Source organism: Sus scrofa, chromosome 6 (assembly GCF_054392235.1).
Source record: "Sus scrofa isolate SSC_HxYL_T2T_F1_AM1 chromosome 6, Sscrofa_HxYL_maternal_Yorkshire_Landrace_v2.0, whole genome shotgun sequence".
NCBI classification, from domain to species: domain Eukaryota; kingdom Metazoa; phylum Chordata; class Mammalia; order Artiodactyla; family Suidae; genus Sus; species Sus scrofa.
The window spans coordinates 149,920,526-149,937,632 of NC_139388.1; the positions used below are offsets into that span (position 1 = coordinate 149,920,526).

At 38.7% G+C, this 17,107-nt stretch overlaps 1 protein-coding gene across 13 annotated transcripts in view; it reads left to right on the forward strand.

The window, feature by feature from the left end:
* Window positions 1-17,107, forward strand: part of C6H1orf141 (chromosome 6 C1orf141 homolog) — a 185,717-nt gene that overhangs the window by 156,712 nt on the left and 11,898 nt on the right. For all 13 annotated transcript variants that reach the window (XM_084959073.1, XM_084959069.1, XM_084959068.1 and 10 more), the window contains one exon: window positions 13,614-13,753. In XM_084959073.1, the coding sequence (XP_084815199.1) occupies window positions 13,614-13,753 (140 nt within the window). The remainder of the gene's footprint in view (window positions 1-13,613; window positions 13,754-17,107) is intronic.

Consider the following 17,107-nt stretch of genomic DNA (forward strand, 5'->3'; position numbering starts at 1 on the left):
TCCACAACCCCTCCAGCATTTGTTATTTGTGGACTTCTTAATGATGGCCATTCTGACTGGTATGAGGTGGTATCTCATGGTAGTTTTGATTTGCATTTCTCTAATAATCAGGGACGTTGAGCATTTTTTCATGTGCTTGTTGGCCATCTGTAGGGGTGAAATTTTAAAAGGTATTGTATTTTTGTATTCCTTTTCTAATATTTCATTGTTAGTATATACAAATGCGACTGATTTCTGAATGTGAATCTTATATCCTGCTACTTTGCTGAGTTCGTTGATCAGTTCAAGTAGTTTTGGGGTTGAGTCCTTAGGGTTTTCTATATATAGTATCATGTCATCTGCATACAGTGACAGTTTTATCTCTTCCTGCTTGGATGCCTTTTATTTCTTTTCTTTGTCTGATTGGTGGCTGGGACTTCCAACACTATGTTGAATAACAGTGGTGAAAGTGGACCTCCTTGTCTTGTTCCAGAGTTTAGTGGGAAGGCTTTCAGCTTTCCTCCATTGAGTATTATATTTGCTGTGGGTTTGTCATAAATGGCTTTTATTATGTTAAGGTATGTTCCCTCTATACCCACTTTGGTAAGAGTTTTGACCCTGAATGGATGTTGGACTTTGTCAGATGCTTTTTCTGCATCTGTTGAGATGATCATGTGGTTTTTGACTTTTCTCTTTTTAATGTGGTGTATGATGTTGATTGATTTGCATATGTTGAACCATTCTTGTGAATGTGGGATGAATCCCACCCGGTCGTGGTGTATGATCTTTTTGATATGTTGTTGGATTCAGAAGTGTAAAATTTTAAAGTGGTTTCATCTCTGATATTATGCAAAACGATGTATGGAAATAATAGAGAAAACAATATTTTTGGGGCAGTCAATATGGTAGAAGTTTTTATTGAATGTGACAAGGTCTAGCAGTTATCATAAAGTCAATTAAGAAAGGTCCTCATAGAAAACTATACCTGAGTAATGTAAATATTTAATCCATTTGTTTATCTTTTGATGTGTAGTCAAGACCATTTTTGTCGTAGTTACTTACATAATTATGATAATAATGGTTATAACAGGTTTAGCACAAACATTTGCGAAATTTTAAAAAATTTATTTATTTTATTGGAGCTCCCACAGTGGTGCAGAGGGATCGGCGGCATCTTGGGAGCTGTGGGACACATGTTCAATACCCAGACTGGCACGTGGGTTAAGGATCCAGTTGGTTGCAACTGCAGCTCAAATCTGATCCCTGGCCTGGGAGCTCCATATGCTACAGGACAGCCAAAAAAAGAAAATGTATTTTATTGAAGAAACATAATTGATTTACAATGCTGTGTTACTTTCTGCTGTATAGCAAAGTAATACACACACACACAACACACACACATATATATATGCTTTTTCATGTTTTTTTCCATTATGGTTTATTATAGGATGTTGATTTTATTTTTATTTTTTTATTTTTTTGTCTTTTTGCCTTTTCTAGGGCCGCTCCAGCGGCATATGGGGGTTCCCAGGCTAGGGGTCTAATCGGAGCTGTAGCCACCGGCCAGAGCCAGAGCCACAGCAACGCAGGATCTGAGCCTCGTCTGCAACCTACACTACAGCTCACGGCAATGCCGGATCCTTAACCCACTGAACAAGGCCAAGGATCAAACCTGAAACCTCATGGTTCCTAGTTGGATTCGTTAACCACTGAGCCACAATGGGAACTCCCTGAATTTAGTTCCCTGTGCTATACAGTAGGACCTTGTTGTTTATTCTTGCTATATCCCAAACTCCTGATCCATCCCTTTCCCACCCCTCTCCTCCCCTCCCCCTGATAACCACAAGTCTGCCTCTATGTCAGTAGCACTAACACTGTTGACTCTTGCTAACCACTTGAGCAAAGGTTCATGAACATCCTCAAAAGTGGCCAACCAGCCTTGACCATTAAGCATGCCTTGGATATCATTCAGTAGGTTTAATCTAGGAGACTAGAGAGTGAAAATAATACAGAAAATCAGCAAGGGAAAGTCATTTAAGAGAGTCTCTTAGGTGTTAATTCACTTAATATTAACTTTGTTTATTGCTAATATGGAGAATGAAACATTAAAGAAATGTATTCTTGGAGTTCCTGTTGTGGCGCCGCAGAAACAAATCTGACTAGGAACCATGAGGTTGCGGGTTCGATCCCTGGCCTTGCTCAGTGGGTTAAGGATCCGGGGTTGCCAGGAGCTGTGGCGTAGGTCCTAGATGCGGCTTGGATCTGGTGTTGCTGTGGCTGTGGCCTAGGCCGGCAGCTATAGCTCCGATTAGACCCTTAGCCTGGGAACCTCCATATGCTGCAAGTGAGGCCCTAAAAAAGCAAAAAAGAAAAAGAAAAAAAAGTGTATTCTTTGCACCATAATTAGTAACATGTTATCTTGTTTCATATTTATACCTTACGTAATTTTTTAAAATATTGACAAAACACATTTTCCAGATTATTAGTTTTATCCTCATCTACATATTTTATTTAGGTTCATGTTTAATGAAAATCTCCCAAGGAATATTTATTGTAAGATCATAGCAAGTTTACTCATCATAATAAATTTACTCGCATCTTATATAAAACATTTTAATTTTCTAAAAAACAAGTTAAAACACACATACCACTTTTTAAATTGAAAATACAGAAAGGCTAATAACACAAAACCCTTCCACCCATACTTCCTGTTCTAATTTCCTCTTTTCAGAGGCAAACCATGTTTAACCTTTTGGGGTTTCAGTTCCTCTAATGATTAACTATAATTCTAAAAAATGAGCTTCTGTTCTGTTTTTTAATTTATCAGCTTTCAACATTACCTACTGTATAAACAAAAGCAAAGATTTGAATTAGCCCAGTTAACTCGTTTATATCCCACCTCTCTCTTTTTCCTCTTCTGGATCTTTGATAGCTATTTTTCTGCTTCTTCTATTTTAACTTTTGTACCATGAGATAATATTATCTGAATACTTTTTCCTTTCCTCTCAATTTTGATCACTAACTCCTGATTCCTCTTCACATAAGATGAAAAATCTTAGCAGTTTTAACCCTTCCTCCACATCTTCCCTAGGAAAGTATATCTTTATTTTTACATTTTTGAGATCAATAATTATATTCATTTTGCAATTCTGAATAAGCTTTTATATTTTATCTATAGGTTAATTCTAAAACTCAAAACACAGTAAACAGCATTTATATTATGATGGCATTTTTGTAAATAGCTATTCATTGTAGAACAAAGTACCGTGCTAGGATTTTTTTCTTTTCAATGGATGCAGTGTAAAAGCAATAGGCCTCTCTTTTCTTATTCTTCATCAGTTACTCAAAAGTAATGCTGTATATTAGTTTCCCTTATTTTAGACCTTTTTTTTTTTTTTTTTTTTTTTTTTGTCTTTTTAGAGCCACACCTGGGCGTATGGAGATTCCCAGTCTAGGGGTCGAATTGGAGCTGTAGCCTCTGACCTTTACCACAGCCACAGCAATGCCAGATCCAAGCTGTGTTTACAAGCTACAACACAGCCCATGGCAATGCTGGATCCTTAACCCACCTGAGCGAGGCCAGGGATCAAACCTGTGTCCTCATGGATGCTAGTCAGATTCGCTTCTGCTGAGCCATGACAGCAACTCCAAGATCTTGACTGTCTTGTATGGCATTCCTAGTTGCCTTTCTTTTTTCTTGTGGAGAACGATAATAATAGGAAATATATATATACTTGAGTATGCCAAGCTCTGTTCACATTATATATACATATATATATCCAAAGATATATAGAATAGATGTATATTTATACATATGAAATATATATGCATATATAATTTACACCCTCAATAACTTGATGAAGAAAGTACTATTATTATCCCTATTTTATAGATGAGAAAAAAGAGGCACAAATAAAATAAGGAACTTGGCCAAAATCAAATTATAAGTGACAGAGGCAGGAAGAACCCAGCAGTCTAATTCATGCTCTTTACCTCTAAGATATGCCACCTCCAGTAAAGAAGCATGTATCCCTCTGATCATAGAGAGTATGATCAGTGCCTTTCTCATTATATTCAGTGGAATCCACTCCAATCTTCTTGGAGGAATCATTCACAAAGCTCAGTGACTTCTCCAAACTTTGACTCATTGCTCTACTTTCATTGTCACTGGGTCATCCCATTCCTGGTTTAGTTTCCAGACTCAACACCCATGCCTTATTTCTTCTTGGATTTAACCCTCATTTTCCTAGACGACATCTTCAAGAAACTTTCCTAGAAATGCAACATAGCTATCTGAGAATGTATTTATTTTCCCATGTCCTTGACTGATAATTTGGCTGAGTAGAATCATAAGTTCAAAATCTTTTTTTTTCTCTGAACTTTGAAGACACTGTCCCACAGTCCTTATGCCATTCAAACTTGCTAATGAAAAGTTCCAGGTCTTTTGTAACTGCTGTTTTTTCTTTTGAAACTTTTAGGATCTTCTCTCTCTCTCTTTCTCTCTCTCTCTCTTTTTTTTCAGTCTTTTTTTTGTCCTTTTAGGGCTGCACCCGTGGCACATGGAGGTTCCCAGGCGCAGGGACGAATCAGAACTACAGCTGCCGGCCTACATCACAGCCACAGCAATGCGGGATCCGAGCCATGTCTGCGACCTACACCACAGCTCATGGCAATGCCCGATCCTCAACCCACTGAGTGAAGCCTGGGATTGAACCCGCCCTTCATGGTTCCTAGTCAGATTCATTTCTGCTGCACCACGTGGGAACTCCCGGATCTTTTCTTTAATAATGTTGTTTTCAGATGTCTTGAGATTATATGCCTAAGTGTATTTTCTTCAGGTCTAAAAAAATGTCTCTTTGTTATTTCTTTTTTAGTTTCTTTTCCACTATTTTCTCTGTCTTCTAATGGTCAGATATTAGACTTATTGGATTGATTCTTTACATTGCTTTTCTCTATTTTTGTCTTTTGAAAATTTGCCCTTTATGATGGGAAATTTCCTTAACTTTTTCATCTGGTCTTTTTACTACATTTTTATTCAGTAATCATATTTTAAATTTCCAAAATTTCATTCTTGTTCTTGGTTATTGCTTTTTTCTTTCTTTTTTCTTCTTTTTTGGCTGCCCTGAGGCATACGGAGTTTCCAGGTCAGGGATCAACTCGGAGCTGAAGTTGTGACCTACGCCAAAGCTGTGACAATGCCAGATCCTTTAACCTACTGTGCCAGGCCGTGGATAGAGCCTGCATCCTGGCACTGTAGCGACGCCTCTGATCCTGTTGCACCATAGAGGGAACTTTACTTTTTTTTTTTTTTCTTTTCATAGAATCCTATTAACATTTGCTCTCAAAATTTTCTGAAGATTCTTCATGTTTTCTTATTTTCTTTCTTGAATTATCTGTTTCTTCTGGCATCTGTCTTCCCTTTGTTTATCGTGGTATCTATCTTTGATGCTGCTGGTATATTTGTTCATATTTAAGAATGAAGATAAGGGTTAATTTTTCTGTGAAACTGTCATTATTTTACAAATAAGTTTCTCTCCAGAATGGAAAGCTAACTGTTCTGTGTGCATGGCAGAATTCTGAACCAGCTAGCTTTACTTTAGGATTAGAAAGCAGAAAGGACTCCGTTTGCCAGGTGGCCTTCCTCCCAGATGCTAACATGAGAAGGGTTTAACTCTGGGGAGCTGAAACCCATCCTAACAGAAGTTTTTTTTTTTTTTTTTTTTTTGTCTTTTGTCCTTTTAGGGCCACACCTGCCGCATATGGAGGTTCCCAGGCTAGGAGTCCAATCGGAGCTGTTGCTGCTGGCCTACACCACAGCCACAGCAACACCAGATGCTTAACCCACTGAGCAAGGCCAGGGATCGAACCCGAAACCTCATGGTTCCTAGTTGGATTCGTCTCGGCTGCGCCACAATGGCAACTCCCTAGCAGAAGTTTATTAAGAGGAGGGCACTTATTTTAGCTCGAGATTAATTTCCTATAACTCTCTGTGTGGGATAGGTTAACTAAGAGATAGGGGAATTGGCAGCTTGTTCAGAAATTCCATAACAAAATTTTGGTTAAGCTGTCTCTTTTATAACTTTAGTTCTCATTCCCACCCTCAATACCTGCCAACTTTAATCCTGAAGTTTCATTAGAAAGATAGAAAGACAGCATGATTTTTTTTTTTTACTGACCCCACTACTGTACTAATAACTTCAATTAACTTTCTGTCCTTCAGAAATCTGTTAGCACTCTCTCATGTGCTAATGCCTTTCTCTCTCTCTTTCATGCACACATGTGTGACTACTTCTCTTTCTATGATAGGTTGATTCTTTTTTGTACTCTTTTGCCACCATTATAAAGATGATACTGAGCCCAAGCTCACTCTTCTCACTGAATGAAAAGCCAATAAATCCAGAGACAAGTCGTTGGGGCCGGGAATAACAACTTTCATCAGAAAGGTAGCAGACTTAGACGATAGCAGACTAGTGTCTCAAAGAACCATCTTCCCTTAGTCCCAATTCGGGCTCCTTTTCTACAGAAGAGGAGGGATAGGGGCCCACGTGATGCGGACAAAGGGCTGAGCAGGACCACCAAGGGTCACTCGGAGTGGTGGCTCCCATGCAAAGGAATCTCAGTACAATATGGCTGTAAACAGTGTGGTCCATCACATTGACTCTGAAAGACCCCTTCCCTTTGAAACTACTAATATCCCTGTCAGCTCCCCCTCATCTGCATTCACTCCAACTTCTGAAAGGCCTTGCTCCTTCAATTATTTTTTGTTTGACTTTTACTGAAATACTTAAACAAATATATCTTCTATTTCCATATCTTCTTCTTCTTCTTCTTCTTCTTCTTCTTCTTCTTCTTCTTCTTCTTCTTCTTCTTCTTCTTCTTCTTCTTCTTCTTCTTCTTCTTCTTCTTCTTCTCCTTCTCCTTCTCCTTCTCCTTCTCCTTCTCCTTCTCCTTCTCCTTCTCCTTCTCCCTCTCTCTCCCTCTCCTTCTGTCTTTTTAGCCCACCCATGGCATATGGAAGCTCCTAAGCTAGGGATCGAATGTTTTCTTAATAAATCTTCAGGGGGAGTTCTCATCATGGCGCAGTGGCTAACAAATCCAACTGGGAACCATGAGGTTGCAGGTTCGATCCCTGGCCTCGCTCAGTGGGTTAAGGATCCGGTGCTGCCGTGAGCTGTAGTGTAGGGCGCAGACATGGCTCGGATCCTGCGTTGCTGTGGCTCTGGCATAGGCCGATGGCTACGGCTCCGATTGGACCCCTAGCCTGGGAATCTCCATATGCCACGGGAGCAGCCCTAGAAAAGGCAAAAAGACAAAAACAATAAAAAAATAAACAAATCTTCAGGGTAAGAGATGATGAGGAACAGAACGAAATTAGCAGCATTGGGAACATAGTAGAAGACACTGACTGGGGGGATTTAAGGAGTTAGAAACTGTATGGTAATGAACGGAAACTAAATTTTTGGTGATGAGTATGCTATAGGGGATACAGAAATAGAAATATGATCTTGTGCACATGAAACATATATAATGCTATAAACCAATTTTACCTCAATAAAAAATTATTTAAAAAAAGAAATTAGGTAGGTAGACTTGAGAATTTTTTAAGTGGCTGGATGTGGTGCTTTGAATAATAATCCCTAAATTTCTTTTTTTGAAAACTGGAAAAATGATGGTACCACTAACTAAAATTCCAGTAATTTTGATACTGTATTTGTGCTATCATTCAGTTTAAGAATTATGTAATTTCTCTGATAATTTGTTCCTTAACACATGAATCTTGCAGAAGCGTGTTGTAGAATTTCCAGATATTTGGAGTCTTTCAAGATATCTTATTGTTATTGATTTCTAATTGAATTTCACTGTGGTTAGAGAATATATTCTGTGAATTTCAGTCTTTCTACATTTATTGAGACCGGTGTTAAGATTCAGCATATGGTTTATCTTATTGAAACTATTATGTGCACTTGAAAAAAAAGTGTATTCAACAATTATATGGTATAATATTCTATAAGTAAATATTTATAAACATAAATATATCTATATGTTATAAATGTATAAATATGTAACTATACCTGTTGAATTAGATTAAGGTGATAGTTTTATTCAGATCTTCTGTATCTTTACTTATTTTTTTAGCTGATTATTCTACCAATTGCTGAAATGTGTTTGTTGAAAATCTGTGATTATAAAATTGCCTGTTTTTCCCTTTATTCTGTCAATTTGCTTCATGTGTTTTGCAACTCTGTTATTAGATACATACATACTTATGACTTTCATGTCTTATTGACAAATTTTTCATCTTTATCTCTGCTAACACTGTCTTGAAATCCATCTTGTTTGAAATTAATAAAACCACTGCCTATTTACATAGTATATATTTTTCCATTAATTTACTTTCAACTTACGTTTAAAGTACATTTCTTTTTTAAAAAATTTTTATGGCTGCACCTGCGGCATATCGAAGTTCTCAGGCTAGGGGCTGAATCTGAGCTGCAGCTACTGACCTACACCACAGCTCATGGCAACATCAGATCCTTAGCCCACTGAGCAAGGCCAGGAATCGAACCCGAAGCCACATCCTCATGGATACTAATCAGGTTTGTGACCCACTGAGCCACAACGGGAACTCCCTGAAGTACATTTCTTATAGATAGCATGTAATTGGGTCGTATTTTTTTCCTAGTTTGAGAATTTCTTTTAATTGGAATGTTCAGTCCATTAATATTTAACGTGATTATTGATATGGATGAATTTAAGACTAACATTTATAGGGAGTTGTTTATTTCTTTGTTCCTCTGTTCACTTCCTGCCTTCTCTTGGATAATTTGAATATTTATTAATGTTTCATTTTAATGTATATATGGACTTTAACTGTACCTCTTTGTATTTGGGTTTTTTAGTGCTATCTTTAGGGATTAAAATTTACATCATCAACTCTTCAAAGTTTACTTAAAATAAACTTGTGCTATTTCACATAAAGACTTAGAAGCCTTTAAACTGTATAAATCCATTTACTAACCCTGTCTTTCATGGTATAGTTTTTGTATATTACTACAGACCCCCATAAGACAATATTACAATTTTTGCTTTCAACAATCCTTTATGTTTTAAAGAAAGTTACAGGGTAAAAATTACCAAATATGACCCAATCTGATGCTTTTCAGTACTTCCTTAAGATTTATTTCCACCTGGTATTATTTACTTTAGCCTGAAAAACTTCCTTAACTATATGCTGACAACAAATTCTGTTTTCTTTTACCTAAAAGTGTCTTAAGAGTATTCTGCAGGAAATTTCTGTTTGATACAAATTTTTGGCTGATAATTTTTTTTCTTTCAGCATATTGGTGATGTTCCAAATATCTACTGGCCTTAGAGTTCTGACCACCATAGCATCTGATGAGAAGTCAGGGGTATTTTGAATTGTTCCCCTGCATGTAACTTTTTTTCTCTGGCTTCTTTCAGGATCTCTTCCTCATCTTTGGTTGTCAGCAGTTTGGTTACTTAAGCATGGTTTTTTCTTAATTATCCTGCTTATAGTTCATTAAGTTTCTAGAATTTATAAATTTATGTCTTTCATCAAATTAAGATAATATCATCTGACCACTATTTAAACCTCTTTTACCCCATTATACCTACCCTGTCTTTCTGGGACTCTTTTTTTTTTTTCTTTTTATGGTTGCACTTGTAGCATATAGAAATTCCCAGGCTAGGGATCAAATCAGAGCTGCAGCTGCTGGCCTAGCCCACGGCCACAGCAGTACCAGATCTGAGCAATATCTGCCGTCTACACCACAGCCTGCAACAGTGCTCGATCCTTAACCCACTGAATGAGGCCAGGGATCAAACCTGTGTCCTCATGGATACTAGTCAGGTTCATTACCATTGAACCAGAAGGGGAACTGCATGGGCCTGGTTACTTTTTTAAAGGTAGTTGTTTGAAACTTCTTTTCATTTTTTAAAAAGAATTATTGGTATCCTCAAATTTTCTATTTCTTCTCAAGTCAGTTTTGGCTATTTTGCTTTACATTAAAGTTTATCTGTTGACTTTGCAGAAATTCATAGTCTATCCCTCTCTTAACTCTTCAAACTAATCCTTTATATACAAAAATGATAAATGCCCTCCTGCCCCACCTGGCTTTCAATATGATGTTGACTGTCTTGTGAATACTTTGGGAGTTCCTTGGTGGCCTAGTGGGTAAAGGATCCAGCATTGTCACTGCTGTGGTGTGGGTTCAATCCCTGGCCCAGAACTTTTGCATGCTGTGGACATGCCCCCCCCCCAAAAAAATACTCTGGACACATGTTGCTAGCCTCTCCTGAAATGTCCTCAACTCCAAATCCTAGCATTAAGTTCCTCCTCATTGATGAAATGTTTCCTGTCTCTTCCAACCTTCATTGATATTCCTCTCTCCTAAACTCCTCCTCATTTATAGATGATATTGATTGCTTTGATTCTTAGTGATATCATTCTGTTACATTATTTACTAATGATTCATGTATGCTAATCACGTCTATCCAATAAGAATCTGAACTCCTTATGGCCTAAGTTTTTGTCACATTTAAAATTTTTATCTCCTATTATCCAGAATGAAATATAGTCTGTGCCTCGTGTGAAAACAAAATTGCAGATGCTAAACAAATATTTGTTTGATTAGTTGATGAATAGTTACAAATTATGGAGTTCCTGTCATGGCGCAGTGGTTAAGGAATCTGACTGGGAACCATGAGGTTGCAGGTTGGATCCCTGGCCTTGCTCAGTGGGTTAAGGATCCGGTGTTGCCGTGAGCTGTGGTGTAGGTCGCAGACGCGGCTCGGATCCCGTGTTTCTGTGGCTCTGGTGTAGGCCGTCAGCTACAGCTCCGATTAGACCCCTAGCCTGGGAACCTCCATATGCTGTGAGTACGGCCCTAGAAAAACCAAAAAGCCAAAAACAAACAAACAAACAAAAAACAGTTACAAATTATGCAGTTTATACTTACATATGCGTGATAATTTGGGGTATCTAAATATTTGTATGTAAATAAAAGCATATGAGCCAATCTGAGACCCTAGGAAAAGCTGGATCACTTTTTCCAGTTTCTCCTCCTTTACTCCGAACTATTCTGCTGAAACTCCTCTACGTATGAGACAGCCAACTTTCTGTTTAAACTGAGAGGGCTTTTTTTCCTCAGCATTTCAACCTTAGACTTTCTCTGCATTTGGAGAAATCTGTTTTATATGAATATAATGGCTAAGTTTTGGAGACAAAATACAAGTAAGTAAAAACTGTGAGGAGTTCCCATCGTGGCACAGTGGTTAACAAATCCGACTAGGAACCATGAGGTTGCAGGTTTGATCCCTGACCTTGCTCGATGGGTTAAGGATCCCACGTTGCCCTGAGCTGTGGTGTAGGTCCCAGATGTGGCTCAGATCCCACGTTGCTGTGGCTCTGGCGTAGGCTGGTGGCTACGGTTCCAATTAGACCGCTAGCCTGGGAGCCTCCATGTGCAGCGAGAAGAGGCCCTAGAAAAATGCAAAAAGACCAAAAAAAAAAAAAAAAAAAAAAACCCCACAATTGTGAGTATAGGCATTTTTTTCCCATTTTTAAAGTTCTATTAAAATATCAGTGATTTATAGTGTTGTGATAATTTCTGCTGTATAACAAGGTGATTCAGTTATACATGTACACACATCCATTCTTTTTCAGAATCTTTTCCCATAAAGACCATGACAGAACATAGGGTAGAATTCACTGTGCTGTTCAGCAGGTCCCCATTGGCCAATCATTCCATATACCACAGTGTGCATAGGCCAGTCCCAAACCCCTAGTCCATCCCTCCCCTCTTCCAACTTGTCCCCTTTGGTAACTATGAGTTTGTTTTCAAAGTCTATGTGGCTGGGAGTTCCCGTTGTGGCTCAGCGGTTAACCAATCCGACAAGGAACCATGAGGTTGTGGGTTCAATCCCTGGCCTTGCTCAGTGGGTTAAGGATCTGGCGTTGCCGTGAGCTGTGGTGTAGGTCACAGATGCAGCTCAGATCCTGCGTTGCTGAGGCTCTGGCATAGGCTGGCGGCTACAACCCCGGTTCAACCCCTAGCCTGGGAACCTCCATGTGCCGCAAGAGTGGCTCAAGAAAAGGCAAAAAGACCAAAAAAAAAAAAAAAAAAAGTCTGTGTGGCTGTTTCTATTCTGAAAATAAGTTCATTTGTATCTTTTTTTAAAGAGTCTACATATAAGTGCTATCAAATGATGTTTGTCTTTCACTATTTAACTATACTTAGTATTTTCTTGTCTTTTTAAGGTTGTACCTGCAGCATACAGAAGTTCCTAAGCTAGGGGTCGAATTGGAGCTTTAGCCGCTGGCCTACACCACAGCCACAGCAACGCCAGATCCGAGCCATGTCTGCCCCCTGCACCTCAGCTCATGGCAACATCAGATCCTTAATCCATTAGGCAAGGCCAGGGATTGAACCCTCAACCTCAAGGTTCCTAGTCGGATTTGTTTTCACTGTTCCACAATGGGAAATCCAAAAGGCAAATTTTAAAATTTCTGTAGATTTGTTTCCCCATCTATAAAGTAGTAATAATATCCATTTCATAGGCCTTTTTAAAAAATTATTTATTATTTATTTTTTTATTACTCAATGAATTTTATTACATTTATAGGTGTACAACAATCATCACAACCAAATTTTATGGCATTTCCATCCCAAACCCTCAGTGCATTCCCCCATCCCCCAACCTGTCTCATTTGGAAACCATTAAGTTTTTCAAAGTCTGTGAGTCAGTATCTGTTCTGCAAAGAAGTTCATTCCGTCCTTTTTTCAGATTCCACATGTAAGTGATAGTATTTGATATTGGTGTCTCACCGTCTGACTGATTTCACTTAGCATGATAATTTCTAGGTCCATCCATGTTGCTGCAAATGCTGTTATTTCTTTCCTTTTAATGGCTGAGTAATATTCCATTGTGTATACACACCACATCTTCTTTATCCACTCCTCTGTCTGTGGACATTTAGGTTGTTTCCCTGTCTTGGCTATTGCAAATAGTGCTGCAATGAACATTGGAGTACATGTATCTTTTTGACTCATGGTTTTCTCTGGGTAGATGCCCAGGAGTGGGATTGCTGGATCAAATGGTTAATTCTATTTTCAGTTTCCTGAAGAATCTCCATTCTGTTTTCCACAGTGGTTGTACCAATTTACGGTCCCACCAAGAATGTACTAGGGTTCCTTTTTCTCCACACCCTCTCCAGCATTTATTGTTTGTGGACTTTTTGATGATGGCCATTCTGACCGGTGTAAGGTGGTACCTCATAGTGGTTTTGAGTTGCATTTCTCTAATAATGAGTGATCTTTTCATGCGTTTTTTGGCCATCTGTATGTCTTCTTTGGAGAAGTGTCTGTTTAGATCTTCTGCCCATTTTTTGACAGGGTCGTTTGTTTTTTTGGTATTGAGCTTCAGAAGGTGATCATAGGGCTTTTTTTTTTTGAGGACTAAGTAAGCATTATATTTGAAATTACTTAAAAATCTAACCAGCTGTTAGTTACAATAGACATTCCAAATGCAAGTAATCAAGTATAAATTATTTATCAATATACATATGGAAAAAATAATTTCTGAGATAGTTTCCCACTTTTTTTGATGTTTAGGCGGAAAATGCCAAGCCCTTCCATGAACTGTATTGGCAGCATAGACGACAGTGTAGAAGAACATTGGATCCTACAATCCTTTTTCCTGTATCCAACATGCAACCTAATGTTTCTAAGAAGGAAAAAGACTCTTTTTGCAGGTATACACATTGCATATTTATGTTGAAGTAACTGAAAATTAACTGCATCTAACTTTTAGAGGTATTAAGACGATCCTTAGCCAGAGTTCCCATCGTAGCTCAGCAGTTAGTGAACCCAACCGGCATCCATGAGGTTGCGGGTTCGATCCCTCGCCTCTCTCAGTGGGTTAAAGATCCGGCATTGCCGTGAGCTGTGGTGTGGGTCACAGACGCGGCTAAGATCGTGCATTGCTGTGGCTGTGGCATAGGCTGGCAGCTACAGCTCCAATTGGACTCCTCGCCTGGGAACCTCCATATGCCACAAGTGCAGCAAAAAAAAAAAAAAAAAAAAAAAAAAAAAAGATCTTTAACCAGGGGCTATCATATCAGTATCTAATCACGTTTCCATATTATTTCTCTGGTTAATGACATCTGAAGACTCTCTATTACAAAAACAGTGAAGTCTAAATTCCTTAGTATGGCAAATAGTATCTTTCCAGCCACCTATTACACGCTCTTCATACTGATTCTAATCACAATGAACAGTCTGTTCCAATTTTCTGTGTGATTTAACCCATTCTGTTTTCTATGCTCAGAACATACCCCTCCACCTGAGAGATTCCTATTTATCTTTAATAGTTGGGACACTTTTAGCTGCAATTAAAAGAAAATCTAACTACATGTGATTTAGACAGTAAAGATAATTTATAATCTCAAATAACAAGAAGCCCATCAGTAAGGCAGCTCCAGGTTAACTCAAAGATTCAAAGATGCCTTCACATATTCAGCTCCTCCACCTTTTCTCAACTTGCCTCGACTGTCTTAGCAAGTAGCCTTTCCTCCTGGCTTTGCTGTACAAGATGGTGACTGCTATTCAAGATAACAGATTACAACACCCACTGAGAAAGAACTCTTTGACCCTTTTGTAAGAATGAGGAAGATGCTACCAAAAGCCCTCCAGCAGGCCTCTCCTGGTGTCTCTTGGCTAGAATAGCTTCATGCACCCATTTCTAAACCAATAAATCATTATCAGCTTAAAGCAGTTTTTCCAACTTTTTTTTTTCTTTTTAGGGCTGCACCTGCAGTGACATATGGAGGTTCCCAGGCTAGGAGTCCAATCAGAGCAGCAGCTGATGGCCTACACCACAGCCACAGCAATGCCGGATCCGAGCCACATCTGTGACCTACACCACAACTCATGGCAACGCTGGATCCTTAACCCACTGAGCGAGGCCAGGGATTGAACCCGCGTCCTCATGGATACTAGTCAGGTTCTCAACCTGCTGAGCCACAACAGGAACTCCCAGTTTTTCCAACTTTTAACACTACCCACAGTATGAAATAATTTTTATATCGTGATGATTTATATGTATTATATCTATATATCTATGTATGGAGCAGAAGATTCAGATTCATAGACCTAATTATTTTCTTTCACTCTGTTAGTTGAAATTGATTGCAGTATTTCAGTGTTTTACAGTTATTACTAAGGATCTATGTGATACACTCTATTACTTTTAAAATGTGATCAGGAGATGCTAAGTTGATTTAGTGTCTAAATTGATGGGTTGTAGCTCACATTTTGAAAAGCGCAGGCTTAGATTATTTAAGATTCATTCCTTTGATTTAGGAAGGAGCCCAACCTCCCTTGAAGGACAGAAGAAAAATGAATAAGATCTGAATTCTGTTAGCAAAAAAGGGGGGGAGAAAACACTCTTTAGTAGGCAACTCTGTTCACTATATTATCCTCTAAGATTCCACTCAGGAGTTTCCATCGTGGCGCAGTGGAAATGAATCCGACTAGGAACTATGAGGTTGCAGGTTCAATCTCTGGTCTTGCTCAGTGGGTTAAGGATCCGGTGTTGCTGTGAGCTGTGGTGTAGGTCACAGACATGGCTGGGATCTGGCATTGCTGTGGCTCTGGCGTAGGCTGGCGGCTACAGCTCTGATTCGACCCCTAGCCTGGGAACCTCCATGTGCTATGGGTGTGGCCCTAAAAAGACAAAGAACAAAAAAAAAAAAAAAAGATTCCACTCAGATGCCATATATTCTCTGAAATGTTCCTTGATAACAGTGCCAGGCTGCTTTACCCTTTCAGCAAAGGAAATCTCCCTTCATAAAATTTCTTGGGTCTTTCCACAGAAGAAGCATTGTAATTCTTTTATCGAAGTCCCAAATTAAGATTTCTGGGAAAGTTGACAACATAAATACAATTTTATCCTGGCTAAAATAAGTAAGAAAAAGAAGAAAAATGCCTTAAGTTGAAACTAGGACATTTAACCTCAAAATCAAAGAAAATCTTCTATATGTTACATTATGAAATAGTTTGAAAGAAAATTCTAGAGGTCAATGCATAATTCATATTCCTAGAAAAAAGGAAAAATATTGAAGGTGCTAATAGAAGATAGTCTGAAAATTGGGAGTTCCCATCGTAGCTCAGCAGAAATGAATCTGACTAGTAACCATGAGGACACAGGTTTGATTCCTGGCCTCACTTGTTGGTTAAGGATTCAGCATTGCTGGGAGCTGTGGTGTAGGTCGAAGGTGCAGGTTGGACCTGGCATGGCTGTGGCTGTGGCGTTGGCTGGTGACTACAGCTCTGATTCGACCCCGAGCCTGGGAGTCTCCATATAGCATGGGTTTGGCCCTAAAAAGACAAAAAAAAAAAAAAAAAAAAAAAAAAAAACCACAACAAACAACAAAAAAAAGAAGGTTGTCTGAAAATACTATTAACCACCACTCCCCTCCCCCTCCTCCATCCCTACGCCTTCCACCACACACACTCAAATAAAAAGGTTTATTTATTTATTTATTTTATTTTTAATTTATTTTTTTTTCTGCTGTACAGCATGGGGACCAAGTTACACTTACATGTATACGTTTTTTTCCCACCCTTTGTTCTGTTGCGATATAAGTATCTGGACATAGTTCTCAATGCTACTCAGCAGGACCTCATTGTAAATCCATTCCAAGTTGCATCCGATAACACCAAGCTCTCAATCCCTCCCACTCCCTCCCCCCTCCCCCCCCCCCCCCGCCCCTGGCAGCCACAAATCTATGATTTTCTTTTCTGTGGAGATGTTCATTTGTGCTGGATATTAGATTCCAGTTATAAGTGATATCATATGGTATTTGTCTTTGTCTTTCTGACTTATTTCACTCAGTACGAGACGCTCTAGTTCCATCCATATTGCTGTAAATGGCATTATGTCGTTCTTTTTTATGGCTGAGTAGTATTTCATTGTGTATATATACCACATCTTCCTAATCCAATCATCTGTCAATGGACATTTGGGTTGTTTCCATGTCTTGGCTACTGTGAATAATGCTGCAATGAACATGCAGGTGCATGTGTCTTTTTCAAGGAAACTTTTG